The following is a 16,213-nucleotide window of genomic DNA, read 5'->3' as shown; positions in this document are numbered from 1 at the left end:
GGCTGCGCATAACAGCTGCAATCTTAGATTTCAGCGCCCAAAATTTACACCCGTGGTCTTCCACAACTTGGCAAACTACGACGCGCATCTCTTCGTCAGAAATCTAGGTGTTTCAGAAGGTGAGATTAATTGCATCCCGAACAACGAAGAAAAATACATAAGCTTCTCGGAGGATGTTGTTGTGGACAAGTTTTTCGACGAAGAGAAAAAAAAGAATGTTGTTGTGAAGAGACAATTGCGATTTATTGATAGCTTCAAATTCATGGCTTCTTCTTTTGACAAGCTTGTGGGGAACCTCAGCAAAAAGAGTGACTCTTTTGAGAATACAAGAAGATATTTCCGTGGAGAGAAGAAGCTTGATCTGGTAAAGAGAAAAGGTGTTTATCCTTATGAATGGATGAGCTCCATCGAGAAGCTTGATGAGACTGAGCTTCCACCACGCAGCGCTTTCTTCTCTGTACTCAGTGGTACTGATATCTCAGTACCACTGAGATCATAGTTTGATATCTCAAACTATGATCTCGACCCCTGTTGGTACTACACAGCGCCTGGCTTATCTTGGGACGCTTGTCTCAAGAAGACTGGGGTGGAGCTCGAATTACTGAGTGACCCAGGTATGTTGCACATGTTTGAGAAAGGTATTCGTGGTGGAATCTCGATGATCTGTACGAGGCATGCAATGGCAAACAACAAATACATGGGTGAGAAGTTTGACCCCACCCAACCTTCAAAGTTCATCGAATATCTGGACATGAATAACCTCTACGAAGCCGCCATGCGGATGCCGCTGCCTACAGGCGGCTTCAAATGGGGAGATAAGAAAGACTACAAAGATTGGGAAGATTACCCCTGCATTCTCGAGGTTGATTTGCCCAGAATCAATGAAGAGCTTCACGATTACTTCAACGATTACCCTCTTGCTCCAGAAAATTTATTGGTTGAAAAAGTACCGAAGCTTGTCTGTACATTAAACGAAAAGAAAAAGTACATAGTTCACCACGAGACTCTGAAACTTTACAAATCTCTTGGAATTGAGATTGGTAAGATTCATCGCATCATCAGGTTCGATGAGAGTCCTTGGATGAGAGAATATATCGATTTGAATACAGAATTGAGAGCAAAGGCTGACAACGACTTTGAAAAGGATTTCCACAAATTGATGAACAATTCATGCTTTGGAAAAACGATGGAGAACATTCGAAAACGGGTAGATGTTCGACTTGTCAATTCACAAGAGAAAGCAGGAAAGCTAGCGAATAAGGTTAACTTCAAACATTGCACCATCTTCTCAGAAGATCTCTGTGCGATTGAGATGAGAAAGACGCAAATTTACTTCAATAAACCGCTATATCTCGGGATGAGCATCCTCGATCTCAGTAAAACACTCATGTATGACTTTCACTACAATTTCATCAAACCTAAGTACGAAGACAGAGCAAAGCTTCTCTTCACGGATACAGATTCTCTCTGCTATGAGATTCAAACCGAAGATTTCTACAAAGATATTTCTTCTGACGTAGAGTGTTTGTTTGACACGAGTAACATACCGAAAGATCACCCTTCCGGGATACCAACCGGTGTGAACAAGAAAGTTGTTGGGATGATGAAAGATGAGGCTGGGGGAAAGATCATTGAGGAGTTTGTCGGCCTTCGTGCGAAGCTTTACAGCTACAAGATGTTTGATGGGAAAGAAGAGAAAAAATGCAAGGGAGTGAAAACAGGTGTCGTTAAACGTACAATCAACTTCGATGACTATAAGAGATGTCTATTTGGAGGAGGGCCTCAGCTTCGGAAGATGAACACGCTTCGGAGTCGAAAGCACGAGATGTTCATGGAAGAGATCAACAAAGTCGCCCTATCCGCAGACGATGATAAGAGAATCATTTTACCAGACAAAATAAACACATATGCAATAGGACATTACCGGTCTGAATGATAAATTTATCGTGAATGTACGGTAATTTAATGAAAACAAGCCAGAACCAAAACAAAAATGAGCCAGAACCACACATGAAAATTAACGTAAACGCGACATTAATTTAATGAGAGTGAATCACAACCAAACCACACACCCACATTGAACTTCGATATGATATGTTAACGTGAAGGTACGCTAAATTATCGACAAAAACCCAGCGAGTACTAAATTAACGAGAATTCACGTTAATTTAACGAAAATGCGCCAGAACCCGCCCTTCCCCTACTACTCATTAGCAATAGATGTAGAACCAGTATCACTAATACCAATGTTACGCAAATCCGAATTATCTGCTTTAACTTAAATCATTGTGAACCAGATAAATTCAAATTAGACGCAGTCTTGTTGACTTTGATCATCTCAGCAACAGATGTAGCAACAGCATCACTATTTCAATTCTCAGACAAATTCAAATTAGTCAGTGTTGTCGACTTTGATTGCCTTAGCAAAGGAAGTAGCACCGGCATCACTAATGGCATCGCAAAAAAGTCTAAATTTGTAAGAGTCGTGTTGACTTTGATTACCTCAGCAATAGATGTAGCACTAGTATCAGAAATGCGATTGAAAGACAAATTTAAATTGGTCAGAGTCTTGTTGAATTCGATTGCCTCGGCAATAGATGCAGCACTGGCATCACTAAAATTATTGTGACACAAACTCAAATTGGTCAAAGCCTTGTTAACTTTGATTGCCTAGGCAATAGATCTAGCACCAGCATCACTAATATAACCTCCATACAAATTCAAATGGGTCAGAGTTTTGTTGATTTTGATTGCCTCAGCAATAGATGTAGCACTGGTATCAGTAATCCGATTGAGAGACAAATTTAAATTGGTCAGAGTCTTGTTGACTTTGACTGCCTCAGCAATAGATGTAGCACCGGCATCACTAATCCGATTGTCAGACCAATACAAATTGGTCAGAGTCCTGCTGACTTTGATTGCCTCAGCAATAGATGTAGCACCGGCATCACTAATCTGATTGCCAGGCAAACACAAATTGGTCAGAGTCTTCTTGACTTTGATTGACTTTGATTGCCTCAGCAATAGATGTAGCACCGGCATCACTAATCCGATTGACAGACAAATCCAAATTGGTCAGAGTCTTGTTGACTTTGAATGCCTCAGCAATAGATGTAGCACCGCCATCACTGATCGGATTGCTAGAATCTTTGCCAGCTCTGATATAACCTCCATACTTCAACCAATAAACCTTAAAGGCATTGTACATGTAACATGACCAGTATTTACATACAAAAACCAATATAAACCCACATGAAATTGATATTAGCCACACCCAACAATGACTACAACAACCATGAAGTCATTAACTGCATAGTTTCCGAAGCATAATATATTGATGTATTAGCGAGTATGCCCACATTGCATGCACGACTGACCATGACTATGTGCGAGCTTTAATTTATTCCATATGCTCTATGTATGTATTAGCGATCGTCTCCCATTAAATTATCTTTTATGTTAAACTTCTCGCCAACTGATTTCCTTCTCGCGAAACAAATCAACATAATATGCACCACCACTTTCAAGGACAACAACTATACAAGTATAATGAGCATCACAATAGCATCATTTTGGTAGAGATTTATTAGTGCAGGTAAAAAAACAAGCACAAATTTTACAGGTTGATCTCCAGCACTTGCAGTTTAATGAACAATTAACCCTGGAAAACTATACCAATACCACAACCAATATTTGCACAAAATCACCATGATAACAATTAGTACATGTAATTGCTAGAGGGTACTTTGAAAGACTAGTTTAAGGATCAACTTCACCACATTCACAATGGACAGCTCATTTGAAAAGATAAGCATGGTCATGCTCAGCATCCTTAATCTATTTAGTGATACATATATTCTTCCTATTTAAATAGGGGAAACTCATTATAACTTGGTCTAAATTTCTTAACCAGTGACCAAAGAGATGCGACTCAGACTTGAACCTCTGGGGTTTTTAATGTCCAAGTGCATCAATCACAAATTGGTCAAAACATCCATTGAGTCAATATACTGTTGAAGGCACTCCACAAACCTGTACTGTTGCAGTTAATTTTTGTTTCCAATGAGTATTTATCTCACTAGTTAGTTTTTCCTGGCCAGGTGATTTTATTTTTTATCTAGTTTGTACTTTCTAAGTGAGTTTTTTTTATCACTTAGTAATTGTTTCTTGTTTTAAACAGGTAATTCTTTGAATTAAGTATTTTTAAGGTTCAGTTAAGGGTTAGGGTTTGAGTTAAAGTTGGGGTTAGCATTAGCGTTAGGGTGACTTTATATGCCAAATACATTGTTTGTAATACATCACTTCAGGGAAAAAATGATGATTCTTTGACCAAAATCAGTCCTTCTGTAACACGCGTTAAATTGGAAAATTATTTGATAATGTTTAATACGAGTGTTGATTGTCCACCATTTTGCACGCTTTTGTGAATGTTACATCTTTTGTAGTGTCAAACTGCATGTTACGTTTGGAGTATTTCACTAGTCTAACTAGAATTAGTATTGAGTTTTTTCTAAACTTGGGTGAAGTCTTCACTTAATTTTTTCTTTCAACTGAAATTGCTTTGCCAAGCAGTACATTAGGATGCAATGGTGATGTTTTGTCAACTAGCCAGAGTAGGATTTTTCATCAATTTCTTTGTTTGATGTGTCATGCGGACTTTCTGTAGGTGACATAGTCCAACAAACAACTGTGCACATGCTGTGACATTTTAGCATATTAGTTTTCTCTAGGTAATCTTCTGTCTTATTTCTTCTTTGGGGAGCCATTTGCATGCATGAGCCGGAGTGCACATCAGTTTAAAGATTTAATGTAGGTCTTGTCTGGGAATTACAATCTTCATTAATTTCCACTCCTTTTGCTTGATTGCTTAAACTCCCAGCTTTCATAAGCCACATTCTTCACGATTTTTCTTTGAATTTAGAAGCCATATCTTGGCATTCTTATAAAGCTCATCATCAATAAATACTAACAGTAAATTTATTTTTTTCTGGTTTTGATCGCTTAAGTTATTCCAGTTTTCTATATAATTGTTCTTCATCAACACACAAAGCCATGCTTTAGATGCTAAATCCAATTTGGACCCAACTGGGCATGCTCCAGTTTTGCATCAATTAACATTTTGGCCAAGTTGGGCCCGGGAGCAAAAAAACATATGACAAAGATTGACCACTGAATCATTGGTGGTCAAATGGTTGGGATAATGGGCGATAAATCTGGTGGTTGGATGGTCAAATAATCCTTGGTAAAAAACTTAACTTAATTCAATTTAATTAACTAACGTAGAATTATAAACTATATGTGGGCGATATGTAGGGGGTTAGTCTGAAAATGTTGCCATGATAGGGGAGGGTGGAATAGGAAAGGCGGTCAAGGGGGTGCAAAAGGAGAATTCAAGAGAGAAATGCCAGGAAAACTGCAGAGGGGATTTTTTGTACTTTTTCAAGAACCCCCAAAAAACCATTTCCCTATTTTTTACCACACCCCATAAATTGAATCCCTTTTTGGACAGTTGATTAACAAAGTAAACTAGTTTAAAAAATTTACCTAGCTAAAAACAAAACTAACTAAAAAAGATTCAGAATTACAAGATCAAGTGTAAGCATTAAAATCACCACTGTGTAGCTGATATAACCAAAGATCACAACATTACTTAAACAATATAATACTACCATGAGTTATGACATTAACAAGAGCATGATGCAGAATTTAAAACGTATCAAAAGACAACAAAAGTAATCTTAAAAAAAAACCAAATTATAAAAATTGACACAATTATAAAGGGAAGTTTAAAAGAGGAGACAAAAAAAGCAGTTTAAGTCGATCCTCCTACCTTGTATAAGACATTTAAGAAAATGACCCTTGAATCATGGATAATCCCAAAAGGTCTAAATACGGAAGTAGCAGAACAAATATCCATCAAATATGAAAGAAATGACCCACAAATAAAGGAATTTAATGGTGCTGTAAGGTTATAAGTATTATAATTAAAGACAATATCATTGGAGCTTATAATGAAAATTCCCAAGATTCACATCAGCTGACGAAATAGCAAAACTTGCATGAGAATGAGGCAGTTGCCGCATTTATTGGTCATTTACCCCTGGAATGACCAAAGCAACTTCATAAAAATTAGATGACAGCTGCAAATTTTAATGTAATGAAACATGGTGCAACACAGTAATTGAAAGATGACCACACCATAAGCATAGGCAAATAATATACACCTGGCTGGTGTTAATTAACAAGATTGAACTAGAGTAAAGATTGATGCAATGTGCCTGCCGTACATTTCTTTTAGAATTTTCACCAAGTATGTTCCAGTATTCAGAGTTAAATGAAATTATAATAATGCATAAACACTTAGTAGTCCCATGAAAGTTATATGACATAATAAGATATCTTTAAAATATATATATGTATTAATCAGATTTAGAGAGGAAAAAGTGTTACAAAAAAGAGATTTAAAGAAAGAGCTAGAATATCTATACCTACCCTGTTTAAAATTCATGCCTTCAGGAAATCACATGTGGATCAGGAATGATGAGCATCTCATTATTTCTGAAAAATAAAATCAACAATATCATACTAATCAAATGCGAGAGATAAAGGCAGTCAAACAACTTACATTTAAGATGCTAGTATGGGCAATTGTAATGAAGTGAAAAAAGGACAACCTCAGAAACATAAACATTCAACTGAGTAAGGCTGGTTTATGCTGAAAGCTGAAAGATAATTAATTCTATTAATGGTAATTGAGACCCTCAGATATTTCAATTCATGGATACTGCATGTGTCTGCTAAGTTTACAATGCAGCAGGTTTAAGTTTGAACTAAGGAGGTCTAAGATGTAAATATGTCATCTAGCTGTCAAATAGAAAATGAAAAAATTGATAGTTTTTGGGAACCTTGGGCAAATATGTGCTTTGTGTATAGGAAGAGAGACAGTCTTGTATTATACTAGTGCACATACTACCAATTAAGCTCACTACAATAGTACGAGGGATGTGTTAATCAATTTAATGGCTCAACAGTCACCTCCTTAGAGTAAACCCCCTCAGCACTTAACCTTTGGAAGGTAATTAGTTTGTCCAAATCCCTCCCCCCCCCCCCCCCCAGGGCCAAAATTGTGTTCAAGTGTCCTATGTAAGTCCCAAATTTGCTGCGCAGGTATTTGTATAAGAAGAGATCACTGCAGACTATGATTTTCTTCTCATTGACCAGCATCTGATTCAAGTTAACTATTCAAGCTAAACCAAGTCCTTGTAGACAACTTAACCCTTTGAATTTAAACCCTTAAAACACCAGTAAGCTAGTTATCCAAACTGTTTTCTGTACATTGCTGTCAGTACTTACATGGAGAGCTTGTCTAGAAAATCAAGAGCTTGAGTTTGTGATCATTTCTTTTATTCTTATGACCTGAATGTTTGATTCTGCAGTGACACTGCTGGGAGAATTTAGATGCTTGTCACTCTTAAGAGTGAAAGGTAAAGTCATGAACTCTTTACCTTTTAGACACCTCCATATTACTAGATGAAACACATGTACCTCCCTAGAAAGACCTGACACTTTTGGTTCAAATTCCCCATCCCATCCAGCCGAAGCCCCGGGAACTGACTAAAATCAAATGTATGTGGGTTTCCCGGAGGAAGGGACATCGAAGCTTCAAATTGATCAGTGCATAATTTAACATCAGCACACTGATCAGTGTGGCTGCTAGTTGGTACTCCTACTGCTAACAAAGTAAAAGTTACTGTGTTTTGTAATTATTAGAATTTATTAGCTCTGTGAATCAAAGAAGAATCACATTTTGTGGAATTTTAGTTAATTCATAATCTTGTCATATGCTAGGTAAAGTCTGTTTACGAGCCAAGTGGCCCATCAGGCCGGCGCTTAACTCCGGCTTTTGTGGCATTAAGCGACTAAGAGTATTTCTACTCCCCCCTGGATGGGATGCTTAAGTCCATCGTAGGGTTACCCCCCAGTATTAAATCTGCCGGTACCCATTTAAACACCTGGGTGAAGAGAGGCAGTGTGAGAGTAAAGTGTCTTGCCTAAAAACATAACACAATGTCCCCGGCTGGGGCTCGAACCCGGACTACTCGATCTGGAGTCCAGCGGACCAACCATGAGGCCACCGCACCTCCCCTGTCATACAATGAGGCTGCTCTAATTTGTCCCAAAAATTACTTGTGATCTAATGTTACGTGGTTTATCGAATTGAAATGGATGGCGCAATAATCTTGATGAAAAAATTTCATCGACAAATAATGCCTGACTCGAGTACCCGAAAAACATTTACAAATTAGAGAAAGCAATTCATTCTGTAAGAAACTGTGCGGAAAAGGTTTCACTTTCAGTTTCCTCTCGCGAACGAAAGTAGCAACTTCCGCCTTAACTGATAAGGTTTAATGTTTTCCGATCTTCGCTAAAGCATTTTCCTGCTCGTAATCTAGACCACAAACGACTGCTGGAAGTAAAACAGTTGGTCCAAATGCAATTCATTTAGTAATTTTACATCAAAAAATGGTTAGACACGTAAAACGTCCGAGTAACAGTCACGCAATGACAAACTAACTTTGCGATGGGTTTTTTTCGGCCTCAGGAATAAACATCGTGTTTAAAAAATTATAATAGGACCCCTTCTAGGTGCACATAACCAATAAGCAACCTTTGTTTTTTTTTTTTTTTCTCCTAAAGCTGCAGACAGACTATAGTCAGGTGCTTAGCTCCCTTTAAGCTAGTCAGACCGGGCTTACAAACTTTACTCGGAATATTTATCGCTTCTCGGAACATATATGCCTTCCCGAGCTGCACTATACATACGAGATATGGAACAAGCTTACAAGCCAAAAATGACTTGCTACGCCTCTGATCGTATCGTTAAAGTTACTTCCATCTCGCCACAGGTCACGCAACTTTACTTAAACTGCACGGCAAATTTTCGGGCTCTTGCACTGACGTCGAGGCCTACCATAATTTCTCTATTTTGGACTTTTTTTTCTCGCAAAGGAAGGTAATTTTACTTTCTATGATTCTAATATATTCCTTTGTTGTTGTTTTTTTTTAATAGAGTCTTAGGCTTTTTCTAATATCTGGCGTTCCAGCGCCAGATAGCGTTTTTCTGCCTAGACTTATCAGTGATGTGTCTGTCTTCCTATACTTTCTTTAAAACCTTGAGTAAAACACTCAGAAAGATCAAGTTCATGTTATCAGGGGCCGCTCGTTATTTATTGCGCGGTGCGGGTGAAGGATATTGGTTTTATTGTGAAAAAATTGACCTGATCCCCCATAAGGTTCTGTAATATTATAATGATATCCCTTCCTTCTCATTGGCAGTTAATTACCCACTGTATACTCTGCTGGCGATGAATGATTAATCTTCGTTCGTCTGAAAACAATGCGATGCCCCCACTCCCCCGTCCAAAAAAAATACCCTCATTCCCTCTCCGATATATAACGGATTGATATCTTAAAAATCTTTAAATGACTCACAGAATAAGATGGCTATACGTTGACTCTGACGCGCATCAGTATTTTTTTTATAAATTCGCCGAGCTTATATAGTTTTTGCGTTTTTTAAAGTAGCGCTGCTACCATAATAAGCATATTTTAAGGTTTTCAGCAGAGAACATTGGCAGAGACATGACTTATTGCTCTCTAGGATTGATTATTTTCAAGTTCAGTCCATGGTTCAGGCTACTTCAATTTTGCAAGGTCTTGAGGGAAGAGAGACAATACTGAGTGGTTTGTTGTCTAAAGCACTGAGTACACCGCAGGTACAGATTGCGTCGGTCCCAGTACCCGCTTTCATCGCTCATTCTCTCATACTTAACCGCGTCTAGTCGGGTGCTAAGTCCAACAGTTACTCATCTTTCATCCAAGCGAGTCTATAACTCATGATAAAGAGGATATCATATGCAAGCTTATTAATAATCAATGTATACATGCGTCCTAGACTAAATGGTAATAGCTCTTCCTGTTCAAGTTAACACGTTGACTGATATTCGATTTATAATTGACTTGTGATTAACAGTTTAAGGCGTAGCTGTGTAAGCCAGGAAATTAACCTTTGATCCATAGGTGAGCCTGTTTTGAAAAGTACGTTTTCTTTGCTTATACCTGTTGAACTGTTTCCTGACCCACTTGTCAGTTTTTGATCGGAAAACAGTTTGACTGGACAACGCTACAGGAGTAAGTCAGGACTCTCGTTATTTCCATTTTAGTTCTCTTCTATGCAATTTTTATGAATCTTTCGTCTTAGATCTCTTACGTATCATTTAATTCCTTTTTATTAGCTCGAATAAAGACATTGGCAGTCCGGCCAATGGTTGGGAGCGAGCCGTTTTCCTAGCAGCAATATATTTTCGACGTGTTTTGTGTTTCTTTTCTGAAAATCATATTTTAGGAAAAAGTAGTACAATTTAATAACAAAAACGTTTAATATTGAGTTAAGTCTAAAAAAAGATAATAATAAATGCTAGAAGCATAATATGCTACTTTTACAAACACAGTGTATAACTACTTAGTTTTGACAGCAACACAAATGAAGTGTGATGGAGGGGGGCGATATTCTTTCTGTTTAAAGCTGTGTGGCCAGGTAATTGACGGAGGAATTAGGGCTCTTTTAGGGTGAGGAGCGGATGTAGGGGGGAGGGGTGTGGGAGAAGTGAGGGAGCATAGAAGCGTTGTTTTAGCAGCAGTCAATTTTCTGTCCTCCCCACCCCATCCCACTATTATGGCTTTCTTGGGGGAAAACTTAACACATTATTGCTGTTAAAAATTAAAAATCCAAACAATGAAACAACGTATCCTCCAGCACGTGCGCCATTAGCATTTCGTCTCTTCATTTTCTATGATGCTTTCTACATGTAAATCACTAATAAGTAATACACGATTTCAAATGCGATTTGGTTTAAAAAAGTACTTGTAAATTTTTCAGACTCGAATTTGTCTTGCGGGCTCGTGCAATTTTCTTATCTTTGAAAGCTTTACTCGTGCTCGAAATCATGTTATTACCTTTACTTACGAATCGCTCTCACACCAACAGAATGCTAAGGATTTTAATGGTATTTTGTTCAAACTGTTTAAACTGATGTTATGTCAGTCAATTTTAATTTGAAGATGGGATCGCCAACGTTAGTTGATGTGATTGCTATGCCGAGGAGTCATTTATCATGGCAATGCTGTAGCTCTCACACTATTTTTGGGAAATAGATTCACAAATGTGTTATAGTCGTAACGCATAATTGTTCAAGCAATAATTGAAATCAAATTAAACTTTTAATCCTTTTTACGCGATTCATACCAGACAAGAAGGTTCGTTATTTCGTGCCATTAGCAAAGGAACGACGACCAGCAAAGAAGTTTGATTATAACTGTGGTGTAGACCCTTCCCTACCCTTGGAGAGTATCAGTAATGATTTATTCCGAAAACATTGCACCTGGGTCGGGCCACGTGTTCGCTTTAAGTCTTATAATAATGATAATAATAATAATAATAATAATAATAATAATAATAATAAAGGTCTTTATTAAGAATTATGGTGTAAACAGACGTGCAACAATTAACATGAATAGAATGAATAAGGAAAAAGAAAAGGTATTAATTACTATTGAAAAGACATCTATTAATAAAAACTGATTTAAAACGGCTTGTCTGAACCTTAAGCAAAATATAATTATGCGACCCAGTTCTCAACTGCCGTGTTCTCTGGGGAGGTAAGAGATCGCTCAACGCAGTGTTGGTGGAAGAGATCCTTTGCCATAATTTCTTATCTCTATTACAACGAATATCCAAGATACTGTGTTGCTTTAACCAGTAACCCAGCTTATAACACCTGGCAAAGAGCTTATCAATTCTACTTAAATATTTACTATAAAAAGCACACCCCCAGTCCTTAATAGCATATGTAAAAACTGAAAGAATCAAACTTTGAAAAAGTAAGTCCAAATTCTCAGTAGGGTGGCCATAATATCTACATATTCTCAAAATATACAACCTACTGCTAGCCTTACTAAGTAGATAATCAATATGAGTGTCCCAATTAACTGGCACTTGCTAAAAGGTAACACCCAATAGTTTCAGTTTTTCTTTCCTCCCTATGATCTCGAGTGGTTCAGGAGGTGTCTTGGAAGTCTTTCCTCGTAAAAGAAGTTCCCATGTTTTCGTCAAGTTGACTTTCAAGTTTGTTAATTGATGCTTGAGATCTTTGCTTGTGGATGGAACATTTTCCCTTTTGGTCAAGAAGCTATGCATTTGTATTCAAAAGCTGAAACTTTATTCAAAGATAATTCTTAGTTATTCCTAGTCCATCATTTCATAAGCGTTCAATTCATTCAGCATTTTCTTAGGACAGAACTTTTACAAAAGGAATTTAAAGTGTGAAGGTCTCAGAAAGTAAAATAAAGTTGTCTGCTATGTGTTTATATCATTCCTCTAATGATGAAAGTCTAACAACATCGATGTATTACATTTCTTCTATTCTGCTAAAGCAAACTACCTCCAGAGCATGAGCAATCAAAGCCAGTTCTGACTGACTATTATTATCATTATAATGAAAAAAAAGTGCTTGTTTAAGTTTTCCAAAATACATCTCATCGAGGACTAGTCCGTCAGGTGTACTTTCCTTACCATGAATCTGAGAACAAATGTAGAATCCTGCAAACCATTCAAATGTAGTCAATTCTTTTGCATGGTTTCCAATTCACTCTCATCAAAACCCAATTTTTGTCGAGAGGGTCTAAAAGTACTTACGAGTGACCACGAGTGACCACGAGTGACTATGAGTGACCACGAGTGACCACGAGTGACCACGAGTGACCTCAAGTGACCACGAGTGAGATTAAATCAAAATATCTCAGTTTTCTTACTGTGACGTCATTACGAAATCATTTTCACTTAAGTTCATGAAATAATGACTTACTCACGAAAACTGAAGTTATTCGCCGTATAAATGTAGAGCGGACGATTTGAAAAACAGATGCGATAATATTTAAAAACTTGCAGTGTAGACTATACATTACAGATTGCAGTTACGATAGGTCGAAAACGAAAACGATTTTAAGAATAGTCAAATATTACATGACCATTTCATTTGGCTCTATTTTGACAACCCAATGATGTCAATGATCAACCCTTCACTTTGGAAAATTCCATTCAACTTTTAAATGTACTGCGGTGTCTGGAGAGGTACTTCATTGGGCTTTGCGTCGTAAACTCACTACTCCTAGCGTCAAAGTAATAGTCCGGCTATTTTCTTAGCTTATATATCGCTTGGGTCGTGAAAAATTCGTATGAATATATGTTTATCACGACAAATTTTTATTGCACCTAACCTCTCCGTATGATTCTAAAAATAATATACAACAATAACCATGGGAACGAGGCAGCTAGACGGCATGGGGGACATTTTGGGCGTTTCCGCGCGCTTTAGAATGGGTTTGCGCGTTTCTTGTCAAGTTCGGTCATGGCTGACTTATTAAACAAGACGCGTAAAGATATTTCCCACAAAAAGGAAAGTCTTGGAAAAAAGGAAGATCGAAGGGATGTAAGACGACGAGGATGAAGTTACCGTGGTAATATAATAAAATATTATATAAGTATACGTTTTGCTGTAGTTATGGTTTTTTAAATATATTTTTTGGACTTTTTTCAATTATCGGACGTATGCCGCGGAAAATATCCAATCAATAGTCTCCTTTATAATAGGTATTTGATGAAATGATGTGAATTTGACTACGTAGTGATGTCATAGTAACAAAACTGAGATATTTTCATTTAATCTCACTCGTGGTCCCTCGTGGTCACTCGTGGTCACTCGCAAGTACTTTTAGACCCTATCCAATTTGTCATTACGAAAGCCAATCAAAGCTACAAAACCAGGGCGATTCGATCATTGCGGTTTGTAAAGGTTTGTCAGGTCAACATTGGCTTTTGATTGTCCTTTCCTTTTTCTATATCTTTTCAAGACACATTCAACCATATCCAAGTACAGCTGAGCCTTGTGTTCAGGGAGTGTGCCATCAAACTCCTTTTAGAAATGACAAAGAAGTGCTGTGGTTAGAGGATTGGCTGCCATTTCTCTCAGGTTTTTATCGCGCCTAATCTGTTTCAAGAGCTTTGTGGCTAAACCCGGACTATCTTTGAAGTATTTGTTGACAAATTTGTCAACATGTTCCTCTGCGAATCCTTCGATCTCGAGCAGTGTGTCGCACTATTTTCTCACCTCTTTTCCAGCTTGGTGTCTTGCTGTTGCAACTATGTGTCACGTGGGAAGTACCCTCCTTCAATCAATTCCGCAAACATTGGAAATTTGCAACAAATCCAATCCATCGAGTATCAGTAAAATGCTGGACTGTTGTTTACGAATAAACTGAAAAAAATTGTTGTTTGAATTCTTCATCGATGTCACAGGGCAGAAGCTGATCAAAAACCAAGCACAAAAATATAAACTATTGTGCAACATCAAAGCAAACCAATGCAACCTCCGCTTACCACCCCTGTAAATATCACTGCGTCAACCTGGTCATTAGAAGCATAATTACAGAAGCATAATCCGCCCAACCACCCCAGAAACGACAACAGCTACATATTGCTACAAGCAATAAAACTGCATTGTTGTCATCAATATGGTGATCAGTGTTTTATCACGTCAGCAAAGACTACCAAGTCCATGACTACACTAGGAACCAGCGACACATGAAATAGGGGAAAGATACTCTTTCGGGTCACTTTGTTCACAATAATCACTGAGTAGCAGCCCACAACTAGAGGGCACCTGATTTAGAAACACTTGCATGAGTAAATTTGTCCAAATGTATGTTACACAGCTTAACAATCCCAATTTCCAAGGAATTACGCAATATGGGATATTGATCATCCTTTTCAGTGGAAAACTGAATGTAATTCCTCACAGCTAAATCACCCAGCATGAGATGGCGACTAGTTTCGCCAATATACTCCTGATGCTCTAAAATTCATGGTAGTTTATCAATTTTCTTGTGCGGGATGTAATTCCCGTTATATTGGCGAAACTAGCGGCCACTTCTCTACTTTTTGTCATCTCTACTATTTTTCATCATTTTAGCGAGGCTGTGTATTCCAAGCGGTCGTGCCTCCTACCAAACTGCATCTTAGGCTGTGGTGTTTTTCTTCGGACTGTACTTGAAAAGGCAGAGAACTTTGGATTGACTTTCTGCCGGTATAGCTTCAGCGCCTTGGAGCCGTCACCTTGATCTTGTGTTTCATACATTCTTACTTCTTTTTCTGGGCTCTCTCCATCGTTCAATCCTCCAGGATGATTCTTTGATATTTCATCGTGGCTCATTGTTGCGTGAAGCTCTTAGTTATCAAGCTTCTTTGACCTTCACGGTCCCTTCGGCAAAAAAAAAAAAAAAGGACAACATGAAACCAAACGTTCCTCAGCAGGGAAAGTGGTTGAGACAATGAAAAGAATTTGCTGGATTTCAACTTCTGGAGGTCTTCCTATTCGATAGCAGGTTTGTGTGTGACACTTTCTTTGCCGCTTCGCTAAAGGCTTCTTATTTGTGCATCTAGCATCAAGTTTGATCTTGAAAATCTTGAATCAGTGGAAATGTTTTAGGCCTCTGTTTAAAGGAAGGGCATTGAGGTATCTTTCCATTGAGTGACGGAATCCCAGTAAGGTAGATTTGCTGTAATATTCGCCCTTTTTTGTTCTGGCTTCTGCATGAAACCATCGTAGGGTTTGATCCAGCTGGTCGATGCTCATCTCCTTAAGCAGGGTTTGAATTTTTTGTTCTGTACACCAAGCTGAAATTAACAGAAAAAGAAATGGTCTTTCAAAATTCTCTTTTTTAAAGACTTTGAATTTTCAATTTATTTTAACCCCTAATCATAGTAAACGCTCTTTAACAAAGGAAATTTAAAACGTTTCGTCGAGATTGGTTACGTACAGCATTAAATGGGGTCCCACGGTTACAAACATTTAACTCGTTAGTAAAGGCTTCAACAACTAATTTCGTCTTATTTTTAGCTTTATTGAAGCCTATTTAAAAGTGCCAGGTTATCTTTGATAGCTGCTTATTACCTTTAAATGTGGACACAGCCCAATTTGTTTTTCTTTTGTCTTTTTGGAGTGCCGCTAACTTACAAGCCATTCAAGTTCGCTTTCACTTGAACTCGCAGTTCTCTTTGCAGGTGGCTCAGGAAGTGAGAAATCAAATGATTTAAAGG

General features: G+C 37.9%; 2 protein-coding genes across 4 annotated transcripts in view; one reads left to right on the top strand and one right to left on the bottom strand.

The window, feature by feature from the left end:
• The window catches only part of LOC148726563 (RYamide receptor-like), a 139,792-nt gene that overhangs the window by 76,279 nt on the left and 47,300 nt on the right, over positions 1-16,213 (bottom strand). The window lies entirely within an intron of this gene.
• On the top strand, positions 1,358-1,936 carry LOC148726566 (uncharacterized). Its single transcript, XM_088728585.1, has one exon. The coding sequence runs from the start codon at positions 1,358-1,360 to the stop codon at positions 1,934-1,936; it is 579 nt and encodes a 192-aa protein (XP_088584711.1).

Source organism: Stylophora pistillata, chromosome 7 (genome assembly GCF_964205215.1).
Source record: "Stylophora pistillata chromosome 7, jaStyPist1.2, whole genome shotgun sequence".
Lineage (NCBI taxonomy): Eukaryota > Metazoa > Cnidaria > Anthozoa > Scleractinia > Pocilloporidae > Stylophora > Stylophora pistillata.
The sequence above is the reverse complement of the archived record's forward strand: the minus strand, read 5'-3'. Positions and strand labels throughout refer to the sequence as shown.

Excerpts from the sequence above, each read along its gene's own strand:
- LOC148726566 (XM_088728585.1), top strand. The coding sequence starts at position 1,358 with ATGAGCATCCTCGATCTCAGTAAAACACTCATGTATGACTTTCACTAC.